At 52.0% G+C, this 11,859-nt stretch overlaps 1 protein-coding gene across 1 annotated transcript; it reads right to left on the bottom strand.

Moving 5' to 3' along the window:
* Nucleotides 1–7,425: 7,425 nt before the first annotated feature.
* Phlda3 (pleckstrin homology like domain family A member 3) lies at nt 7,426–10,487 on the bottom strand. Its single transcript, XM_075988073.1, has 2 exons — nt 9,682–10,487; nt 7,426–8,071 (listed from the first exon to the last, which is right to left on the bottom strand). The coding sequence occupies exon 1, from the start codon at nt 10,118–10,120 to the stop codon at nt 9,743–9,745; it is 378 nt and encodes a 125-aa protein (XP_075844188.1). The 5' UTR covers nt 10,121–10,487; the 3' UTR covers nt 7,426–8,071; nt 9,682–9,742.
* Nucleotides 10,488–11,859: the final 1,372 nt, after the last annotated feature.

Genomic DNA, 11,859 nt, shown 5'->3' with positions numbered 1-11,859 from the left:
CCACTGCCGCCCTGAGTGGGGACACTTGTCTCTGATTCCAGATTAGGTATTGGGTTGGAGGTCCTTTCCCAACCACAGGAAAGTTGCGCTGCTCCCCAGAGCCTTAGATTTACCGTCTGTATCAGGAAACACACCCCGGGGTAGTTGGGTGACATGGTAAGACCACAGGACAGAGCTGTTGTGAGAATATAGGTCACATCTGATGGCTCTTTGAGTCAGAGCCTTAGATTGGAACACAGAAATGATGACAAGGGTTACATGATTGACAGCTGAAGTAAGAGGGGTTGGGGCTTCTAGAGACTGCAACAGGGGGAAATCGCCCTCCCTGGCAGGTGGGAGGCCACCAGAGCAGTAGGGAATGCTAGCTGCTGGCACGTGGTTTGTAACCAGGAAATGTACTGAGCTACTTATAAACTCAGACAGTGCTACTTGCAGTCCCTTCTATGGAGATGGTGGGGAGCTGGGGAGGAGGATGCTAGATATCTCTGAGCTGTACCACATTGCAGCCCGCCAAGCCATCTTCAAAGCTGGAAACGCAAAGAATGGGAAGGAGGGTCGTCCTGGCTGGTCTTATGTCAACTTGGCACAAGCTAGAGTCATCTGACAGAAGGGAACCTCAGATAAAAAAATTCCTCCAGAAGATCCAGCTGTAAGGCATTTTCTTAGTTAGTGATTGATGAGGGAGAGCCCAGTCCATTGTGGGTAAGGCTACCCTGGGGCTTGTGGTCCTAGGTTCTTTAAAAAAAGCAGACTGAGCAAGCCATGATGAACAAGAAGTAAGGAGAACACCTCTGTGGCCTCTGCTTCAGTTCCTATCTCCAGGTTTCTGCATGATTTGAGTTTCAAGACTACAATGTAGAGGTGTAAGCCAGATAAACCGTTTCCTCCAAAAGTTGCTTTCAGTCATGGTGTTTCACTACAGCAATAGCAACCGTAAGACAAGGGTGAAAGAGTCCACCCTGAGCCACCATCTGCAGCTGGAGAGTCTCGGGCCACTGTTTTAAGTTCCCTGGGTGTTAGCTCCATTGTCCCTCAGGTGAGGACCTTCCCTCCCCTTGAAAGAAGGTTAAGCCTAGCACCAGGTCCAGGAAACTTGGAGCACACTCCATGAAGGCTGGGCATTGGGATTAGGCAAAGGCACTTGGGTAAGTGGTGCTAATTTACAGCGGTAATTACGAGCAGTTTGCTAAGTGGGGATTAGGTGGAGCAAGGCTGCTGGGAGGATTGTTACTACTGTAAAAACAAACACTTAAAGTGTGCTATCTCTGTGCATTATCTACTTTACAGGCTCTCTCTCAATTACTTCTCAAGGTGATCCTAGAAAGCAGGGCTATTAACACCCCCATTTCCATGGGGTGCCAAGTAACCTGATGTGAAATGTAGTGAAGATTCGCACTCAGGCCTATGATGTGAACCCCATTTCTCAGTGCCACTGGGCCACCTCTACACGGATGACAGGAATGCCTAAATGCTTGCCTTGAGTGAGTGGTCGCAGCCACCTCAATCTCATCTTGCTACCCAGCTCAGCTCCCCATTCTGGTGGGCCCACCATCCCCCATCCTAAAATGCAATGCTTAGCACAATCCCATCCACTTCCCAATGGGGTTCTGGCCACTCTACCTGAGCAGTACTGCGGGGACACAGAAGTATGGGTCATCTTAGCCTTCCACACCCCAGTGATGTGGGATTCCCCTCTGTATGCTGTGAATGCCATTGGTTAATAAAGAATCTGCTGTGGGCCTATTGCAGCGCAGAACAGGGCAAGGTGGGAATTCCAAGCAGACAGAGGTGAGAATAGGAAGAGTCAAAGAGAAGCCATGTAGCTGTTTCAGGAGACAGACACCAGATAGAACCTCAACAGTAGGCCACAACCACGCGGTGATACATAGATTAATAGAAATGGGACAATTTAAGATGTAAGAGCTAGCTAGAAATACGCTTAAGCTATTGGCAAAACAGTATTGCAATTAAAACAGTTTCTGTGTGATTATTTCAGGTCTGGATAGCCAGGAGATGAATGAGCAGCCTCCACCTACACCCCAGAGAAAGCAAAAAAGAAAAAAGAAACAGAGGAAGAAAGAAAGGAAGGAAGGAGGGAAGGAAGGAAGGAAGGAAGGAGGGAAGGAAGGAAGGAAGGAAGGAAGGAAGGAAGGAAGGAAGGAAGGAAGGAAGGAAGGAAGAAACTCAAGTGAAGGACTGGTTCTCTTGAGACATGACTCAGTAACTCAGAGCACAAGCTGCACTTCCAGGGCACTCAGATTCAATTTGCAGCATCCACATGGTAGCTCACAACTGTCTGTAACTCCAGTTCCAGGAGATCTGACAGCCACTTCTGGCCACCATAGACACCAGGCATGCATGTGTTGCACATACATGCAGGGAGACAAACACCCATATATATAAGTAAATAAATATAAAAATTAAAACGGAGACTAAACCTCAATGGTAGGTTATTTGCCTACCGTGCACAATGCCCAAAGTTTGATCCCTAGCGCCACAGAAAGGAAGGGAAAGAAAACCAGCATGCCAGCATGCAAGAGAGGACACACGGCAACCCTGTGTTAAAACACAGGGCTAGTTATTTAGTAGTTGCTGTTAGATGTTAGCTATCTGCGTAGAAATGAGTGGAAGTCCACGGACAACACTCGGGGTGAAAGTGTGAGGTAATTTTGTTTTCTTCTTTGGCATTTTCCAGTTTCTTCCAGTGAACCTTCCTTTTGGTTTGTTGGGACTTGTTTTGTTTTCGTTCTTCAGTCCTAGAAACTGAACCCAGAGCCTTGCACAGTCTAAGCAAATCTCTACCCCAAACCATGCCACAGCCCTCTTTCCTTTTAAGACAAGATGTCCATGCCCAAGGTGGCCTTGAATTTGTCATCCCCCTGTCTCAACCTCCTAGAGTATTTGGGATTGCAGGCCTTCACCACTAGGCCTGGCTCAAACATTTTTTTATAACAAAACTAAAGGCGTGTGTTTGTGTGTGTGCATGCATGTGTGTGTGTGTGTGTGTGTGTGTGTGTGTGTGTGAGAGAGAGAGAGAGAGAGAGAGAGAGAGAGAGAGAGAGAGAGAGAGAGAGAGAGAGACTATACAAAGCACAATTCCTGGAGGTGCTCTAGGTGCCCCAGGCCTGCACCCAACTGTCACTTCCACCCGAATGCTCCCAGGGCTCAGAATCCTATCCCACATTCGAAGACTCCTCAGTGATCACCCCCTGCTCCAACCTGCTTTTCCCTCTTGCACTCTTGGTTTAAATACCCCTGGGGCCTCCTGGAGACCAACATCGGGTCAGACCAGTAGCTTCCTGTGCAAAGAATGTTAAGTGCTAACATATCACTGCCGTTGGGTTAAAATGATTAACTTAGCAGAGGGGTCCTACAGAGAGCTGCAAGGAAACCCCAGAGAAAGAGACTCTGGCTAGCTCTTCAGCCTGCAGGTTTGGTGTCCATCCTCCGTGAAGGTAGGAAATATTGCCAGCCTGAGCCAAGGGAGGCGATGCTTCTGGGCCAAAGCATTGTTGCCTGTAGGCTTGAATTCCGTCGAGATGTCTGGGAACATCAGAAGAATGGGAGATGGAGACTTCTATCTCAGGCAGTGGGTCACTGATCAACTGTCCCAGTTTGTCCGGGACTGAGGAGTCTCTCGGAGTATGGACTGGCAGAGCAACAATGAAGAAACCAGGAAAATTATGCATGGTTTTTGTTTGTTGTTTGTTTGTTTGTTTTTGAGGCCCCAGGTTGATGCCACACAGGAGACAAAGCTGCTGAGTCTTGGCTTTTGTAGGCTGGGCTGGGTAACCCTGACTTTAGGTCCTGAGACCGACATCTCAGACCAGCAAAGGAACAAAGTTAGGAACTGGGAGTTTCCCAGGTCCCCCAAAGCTCTTCTGTCCCTTCTTATCTTTAGGTCCCTCTTTTCTTTAGACTCCTCCTGTCCTGGCCTTGGATCTATGGATAGCCCAGAAAACTGGGTCTTTTTCCACTGCTAGACCCTATCCTTGTTGATTTTTTTGTTGTTGTTATTCTGTTTCAAAATAGAGTAGTGAGCTTGAGTCATGGCCTCTGTGTGGCCCAGTATGGCCTCAAACTCTTGACCTTCATGTCTTAGCCTCCCAAGTGCTAGAGCTATAGGTACTACTTACCCAGCTTGGTCCTACCCTTGTTCAGGGCTTGGTTCCAGTCATCTTCTGCACAAACGCCCTCACCCCTGCACCAGCTCACCGACAGTTCTCCTCTCTGTCACAGGAGAGTTCCCTTCACCTCTGTGCTTCCTGCTGTCAGCAAAACCATGGCTTAAGTCGTTCACATATGGTGGTTTAAACAGTTCACGCATGGTTGCTTAAATCGTCATGTATGCACTCACGTGGTGAGAATCTATTTAGCACTAGCTAGCAGCACCAGCTTTGAGTCCCACCAGACTAAGTTGACTCCACCACTTATTAACTGCTGTGTGACTCTGAATAGTCGCTTTGCGTCTCTGGTTTCTTAACATAAGACAAGGACCGCCCTCACTGAGCACTATAATGTCAGAAGACTTAGCGCTACAGACAGCTGCCGCTCTTGGACCGAGACAGAGCAAACATATACACTGCTTGCCATTATTACTGTTGAGTCTGCCAGGTGCCAGGTAATCTGGGACACCAGGAACACACAGGTGACACATCCAAGAACTAACCCGTTGAGTGGCACAGGCAGACATATAAACCAGCAATTGCACGCAGTGTGACTAATGAGGAAAGTATGGCCACACGGCAGGGAGAGTGGTTACTCAGGCTAGCCTGTAGGCAGGGCTGTCATGGGGAGGCATCTCAGAGCATGAAAACTCAGAGCCACGATACCAAAGTGTGTGGGAGGAGCTGGAAGAAATGGCTTATAGTGTGAGGTGACCTTCACTGGTACTGGAATGGGGACAGTTACCTGCAGGAACCTGGCTGTGCAAACAAAAGAGTGTAAAGAGAGGGTGCTATCAGGAAGGGGGCCTCTCCCATCGCAGGGCACAAGCAGCTGGTGGTACTGGTGGAAGAATCAATTGCATTTTCTATAGATCACTTTGGTGGGCTGTGGGGGGCACATGTCAGAGCTCTCTGTACAGCCTCAGGGCAGCCTGGCAGCCAGCCTGGCATTCTTGCTAGGGTCCTTGGATCCTGGCCCTGGAGGGCCAGCTGCCCATGGCGCCTTATCATTGGCTCTAGATTTCCAGCTGACAGCCTCTCATGGCCTGCAGACCCACCCTCTCTCTTTTCTTCTGCAGTTCCGGCTCTGGGCTCTCCCTGGCTCTCCCCCACCTTCTCCATTCTTCCCCTGGAGCAGACTCACTCTTGCCAAATCCTCAACTCCCAACCCAGCTCTCCCGGATCAGAAGGAGCCCATCCCTTCTCCCCTCAGCCTCCCCACCCCACCGGACTCCAGTTGTTGGGCTGAGACTTGCCCTGTCTCATTTTCCCATTGATGACTCATGGATCAGGCGGGGTGAGGCCCCAGCTGCCAGAGCAGGGGGAGAGTTTGTGGCAAGAGCCCCTCCCTGGCCTCACAGTGTCCTCAGGTCCAGTGGAGCAGATTTCTCTTTCCTGAGAGTCTGCTGGTACTGCGAAGGCCTGCCTCTGTCACCAAAGGGGCATTTCCCCTACAACAGTCCAGCAAGCATTCCAAGGGGTGAGGGCCTTTGCTCTTCCCTGGAAATTCAGAGCAGAAAGGGCACCCTTGAACTCAAAAGGCAGAGCAACCCCCTCCCTGCCAAAGGGACTAAAACTCCTAGAAAAGGTCACTATCCTTTGAATAGTTAATCTTTTGAATCGCCCCTGTTCTGAGAGCGCCAGCCCTCTCTACAGTGAGGGCTCTTGAGAACCCAGGGCTCCCATAATATTGGTAAATATCCATTCTGTTGTAACAGTCTCTACCCACACACATGTGCCAGGAGCCTGCTAAGTGCCAGGTCGACAAGAGGGTCTCCAAGGGTGTTCCTTAGAGGGTTTGAGACTCACTTAGCAAAAGGACACACCAAACAAAGATGGCTTTGGGCAAGAACCAAGGCACACTTGGAGCCAAGCTTGAGTGTCTAAAGCAGGGAGGTGAAGCTCCAGAAACCAGAGCCTGCCTCCACCCCCCAAGCACCTGCCCTCTGCCCTTGACTCTCGTTACTGCCCATGTGCCCCTGCTGCCCTCTGTGGCACAATGAGCCCTCTCAGCTCTGCTGAGGTCCACACTGAGCAGCAAGGAAATACTGCCTGGTGCTTCGAAGCTTCCTACAGTCAGCTCCACTGGCACCAGTTGCTATGGTTTGTCTCCCACTAAACTCCGGCCTTCTAGGGCAAGAGACTGGGTCATCTTTTTGGTCCCTCCAAGTCCCCTGGAGAGCAGAGTACCTGGTCCAGCAGGCATTGTTTGGTGAGTGATCACACCTTGATCCCAAACCCATCTGCTCACAAACCTTCCTTCCTCCATTTCCAAGTGCCTGCTGCCTCATTTCTTTCAGCCTGAATGTCCACCTCCAGCAATTCCTGGGCTTGACTGGAGTAGTCTAGAAATATGATGTTTCATGAGGACCCTTTCCCACTAACAGCTGCATCAAGGCAGGAGCGGCAGTTTTCTCTCCTTTCCTGGCTGACTCCCTCACCCACAGAAGACATCATCAGTTGATCACAGCACCCTGGCTTAGACATGGCCTTTATAGCAGGGATCTAGGTTGGCATGGAAACGATGCTTTTTGACCTGGTGGGATTAAGCTATCTGCAGAGTGGTACAGAGGAAGGAGATAATGAATAGGGCAGTTGTTAAATGTTCCTTTGTAAACCATACACTCATACTCAACAGAGGAGGTACTTCTTCTAAGGACTGAGGGGCATGGATGGGAGACGGGGAAATTTTGATTAGAAAACAAAAGAAGGAGTGAAACATGAGAAGAGCAAAGAGGCTATTAAAGAGATTTTAAATTATTGAGGGGTTCCCTCGGCCCCACTGCTCCTTCCAGAGACTCTGAAGCAGCCATTGCTCTGCATCAGGTGGGGGGAGACTTGCTGGTTATACTGGGAAGGATCAGCAACAGGCGCTGTCTCACTCTAGGCCACAATTCCTCTTTATCTTCCCACGTAGGAATGGTTCCCTACTGCTGGCCATTAAAGAAGATTTCCCCTATAAATGTGTGCATCTACATGTGTAAATAACAGGGAGAGAAGCCAACCCAGCAATCAGAGCCACTTCCTGGGTTAGCAGGGGAAAGTCACCTTCTACAGAAGCAGCTTCTATAGGACTGTGACATTCTTCAGTCACACCGAGGTTCTTCCTTCCTAAGGCCAATGAGGCCATGTCTCCTGGGGGTACAGTGCCTGCACCCCCTCAAGCTATGTATTTCGAGAGCCTGAGGTTGGGGAAAAAGTAAAGAGATGCTCCAAGCTCTAGATGTCTGTAGTTAAAAGAATATCACTCAGCAGACAGTGTAGTTACTACCCAAGTTCTGGGCATCTTCATTCTGGAATAGGCATGAAATGGTGATGGCCAAACCCTTACCCCACCCCCCACCACCTCCAGGCCCAACACCAAAGTGAGGAGAGGGCAACAGAGGTGAGGGAAGAAGTGTGCAAAGAGAGGGTATGGATGGGTGGGGGGGTCCCAAAAGGACCTAAGCAGCAAGAGACCCCCAGGCACAGGCCTCATGCCCAGCAGACCCCCATCTGCAAGTCCAGCAACTGTCCTAAGGTAGGGTGGCCATCTTCTGGATCCCAGGCTGGCCTCCCGAGTTCGGAGGCCTTCGCTGAGCACCCCACGAGGAATTCCCCTCCTTTGGGCATGTATCAAGGTCAGGGGCCAAACAGCAGTCTGCAGAACCCAGAAGCAAGGGCAGGATCAGTGAGTGGGAGGAGCCCCAAAGGATCCATTGTGATACATGAGGCCAGGCCTGTGGCTCGAAGGTAGAACAGTCTCAGTGTCCAGGAACTGAATCTTCATCCTCAGTCCTCATTGGCTTCCGCTCTCCGCCCCTGGTCAGTTGGCTCCTTCCAAGATGATAGGCTTCCTCCACATGCTGATGGTTTCTCCACATCACATGTAGTCAGGCTCCAACCAACCGGAGTGGACAGAGAAGCTGGAGAGAAAGAGCAGTGGTTAGGACCGTCGCAACAGCTGACTGGGTAGAAACTGGGCGCCTCACACCAGCCTTCCCAGCCCTCTCTACACCAGAACAAATGAAAATAATGTCACCACTCTTGTTACCCACAGGAAATAGGTTCCAGGACATGCCACGGACACCAGCTAAAATCTGGAAACTTCTTTCTATAACTGGGTGTAGTTTTTGTATATAACATATGCACACCTCCCAAATGCTTGAAGTCGTCTCTGTGTTACTTTTAATACCTAACACAATGTAATGTTATAGAAATAGTTATTATACTATATCGTTTGGGAAATAGTAACAAGAAAAAAGGTCTGTAAATGTGCAAATAACATTTTTTTCAAGCTATTTTTGACCAGACATTGGCTGACTTCACAGAGGAGGAGCAGGTAGGTACAGAGAGAGAGTTGGCATAGCTCATTGCAGTAGTGGCCAGTGGGGAAACTGCTTCCTCCAGCCCCACTCTGAGTCCTAAGGGATCAATGTGGAGCCATCTTAGCCCAGTAGATTTGCTTAATGTACAGCCTCACGACAATGTGTGGGGGAGGAGGCAGTAAACACGACCCCCAGCCTCACCAGAACTGACAGAGAAGAAGGAAAGGGATGTGGACCAGGTACTGTGCGAGATGCAGTTCGGTCCAGAGGGACAAAAGCTCCCACTGGAGAAGTTAAAGCCAGAGTTATATAAGCCCCTCCTTGGCCCAGCTCAGGTTCCCATGGGGAAGGAGTGGTATCTGGGGAAGAGGGCAGGAAGGCTACGTGCCATGGCTTCTAGGTTCTATTCCTGGTCCCTCCCTTGAGCCATTCTAACCACAAACCGACCTCTCAACCTTCTATCTTACTGCTCAAGGGGGATTGAGACATCATGAATGGCCCCATCCAGTTTTTGGTCACCCATCTCTTCTAGCTACATCTCTCCGCCCAGTAGGCCTTGGCCAGCACACATGGCTAGGCAGATAGACAGGCCCACCATCCTGAAACTGATGGCTGCGCCACAGCCCACCCCTTTCCAATAGCTCAGTCCTAGGGCCCCAAATCCACAACCAAGGATGAAATGAGCTGTTGAGTGGCTGGCTCGGCCCAGCCCTCCACTGAGGTCCCACGTGGGGAGCTGGGACGCCATGGTTCTGTGCCCAAGCCCTTATAACTCCTTCAATAACTACAAGATGGTGAGTGTTCACCTCAATTTAACGCTTAAATTCTCTGCCATGCACTCATTCTGGAAGAGAGCCATACAATGCAGGAGCCCTATGTTGGGTGAAAGTGGAAGCCCATAGGCCCACCACGTAAGTCAGTGTTCAGTCTCTAAACTGGGCTTTTCTCCCAGGTCCCCTGTCTTCCTCTCAGACACTTGGGTCACATTAAGGACCCTCCTGCCTGGCACTCTAGGAAAAAGACAGATCTGCTCACTTGACCAGGCGCCCGGGCTTCCCAAACACACTGTCTTGGGATCCTACCGTCTTGGCTCCAGCAACCTTCCCTAGGGCTGTCCAGCTTTGGTGTGGGAAACAAAGCCCCTGGTTTTCAATAGAGAACAGAGGAGGAGGAGGAAGAGAGAGAGGGATCAGTGCTCTGGGACTTACCTGACATGTCCTCTGGGCATGGAGGTGGGGGGCATGTAGATAAAATGGTATGCCTCGTGGTTTAGGACACAAGGGTCCCGGTCCCAAGGCTCTGCCGGGCCCGCACAGTCTGGATGGCCTGTTGATTCTTGAACTTGACCAGGCCCAGGGTGATTTGAGCGTTCCAGCCGGGATCTTCGAGGGGGCAGCGGAAGTCGATCTCACCCCCGCCCTCGGTCACTAGAGTGAAGTAGATGTGGCGCCCGGTGCTCTCCACGCACTCCACGGCTTTGATGCGGGCGAAGCTGAGCTCCTTGGGCCGGCCGCCCGTGCCCTTGGCCTCGAAGAGCTGCAGCCCGCGCTCGGTGAGCACGCAGCGCTTCCGCTTCCACAGCTGCAGCAGCCCGCCGCTGCGCTTCTCCAGCACGCCCTCCTTCAGCACGGTCGCCGCCGCCGTCATGGGCGTCCCCGAGGTTCCCACAGCGCTGGAGGCTGCGGCAGTCCCGGCTCTTCAGCGCCGGCTCCTCGCGCCCTGGGCTGGCTGGCCCTGCTCCCTGTCCAGCCGAGCCGGTAGCCGGGAACGCCTAGCAGACAGCGGCGCCCGGGAGGCGCGAGAGGATGCTGCTCGCTCGTTCGCCCTGCGCAGCGCTCCGACCTCCTCGAGCCTCTGCCCGGTACCCTGCGCCTCTCCGCCCGCACGCCCGCTCCCCTGGACTCTGTGTGTGCGCTGGGCGGCTGCTGGCGGGATGTGCCCTTACATGTTCCGCCGCTCGCCTCCTGCGCCGCCCGCCCGCCCGCTGCGCATTCCTGCCCCGCTGGCCCTCCCCTCTGCGCCGCGCACCCGCCCGGACAGGGCCCCGGGGGGGCGGGGCCGCAGCGGGGTTCCAACACCCACCGCCAGCGCGGCCCCGGGAAGGGGCTGCTTACTCAACAGCCGGGCTTCTCGCCTGCTGTGGCCCCTTTTTAAACACAACCCCTCCCACCCCGGTTCCCGACCCCGCACCCGGGACATAGGAGGGGGGGGGGCAGAAGAGGAGAAGTGGGGGAGGGCCGAGGAGCGTCTCCTAGAGGACCGTGGTCACTGCTAGCCAGGGGTTGGGCCTGCTTGGCGACAGCGCAGTGACACCATGACATGGTGGGCGTCAAATATCCGCTGGATGCTTCTCAAACCGCAGGAGTCCTGGTCACCAGCCTCTGCCAAAAGCTAGTGTTGGGTTCCTTCGCCATTAGCTGATGTCTCTCTGCTGGGCTCACAGGAGGCTGGGCACAGTTTGGACAATCTGTCCCCCGACAGTTACCTGCTTCGATCTAAGGGAGACTTTAGAAAATAGCCAGTATGAAGTGGAGAGAAATAAATCATGACGGACCGCTCACGACTCTACCATAGTGGGAAGTAGAGACCCATGCTGTGGATTGGGGGTGTCCCACGTTCTCTCCAAGCACCTGGAGGTGACCAGCACTTATTTGGAGGACTCCAAGCTGAGGGGAGACAGGCTTTTCTCCGTTGGCTTCAGAACTCTCTTCCTTGATTGCAATCTTTCCTACCTGGACAACGGCTCTAGCCTTTCATGTTTTCATCTATCAAATGAGATAACTAAATCCTGAGCTAGGAGGACTGTGGTGAAGAATAAATTCGAGACTGTTTGTGGAAGACCAGAGACAGACCTGGCAAACTGAGTTATTCCTCTCTCTTCCTACTGTCTTCCTTTTGGAAAAGGTCAGAGCCTTTCCACTGAGAAACTGTCAGCCATCTTTCTCCAGAGACCTCACCTGGCCCTCTTGGTCAATTCCTCCAGGTCAAAGTTTCTCAAATACCTATCCATGGACATGATAAAAATCAATGTCTGGGACTAGTGATGCATAATAAGGACAGAAAGAAAACCCTTCGTATTCCCACCTCATGTTTCTGTCCTCAATGAAAAAAGTAACCTACACAGGGAGGGTCCAGTTTTGAGCCAGGGGGTACCTGCCACTGCAGAACCAAACCAGATGTGGGGGAAGCAGCTGTCAGTCTCCCACCCATAGCCCTGTGCACATACACAGTGTCTGTCTTTTTGTCCCTCCAGGTCTTTCTTCCTCTTCCTCAGCTCCCACCCCCCACAATGCCACTTCAGGAAAGAGATAGGCAGTGCCTTCGGGACCCCTGCCTGTGTCAGTTGTGCCTTGCTATGGCTTTTCCCCACTCTTCTTTTAGGGTCC

This window comes from Microtus pennsylvanicus, chromosome 10, assembly GCF_037038515.1.
Source record: "Microtus pennsylvanicus isolate mMicPen1 chromosome 10, mMicPen1.hap1, whole genome shotgun sequence".
In the NCBI taxonomy this organism is placed as follows: Eukaryota; Metazoa; Chordata; class Mammalia; order Rodentia; family Cricetidae; genus Microtus; species Microtus pennsylvanicus.
Note: the sequence above shows the minus strand (reverse complement) of the source record. Positions and strands in the feature narration are given on the sequence as shown.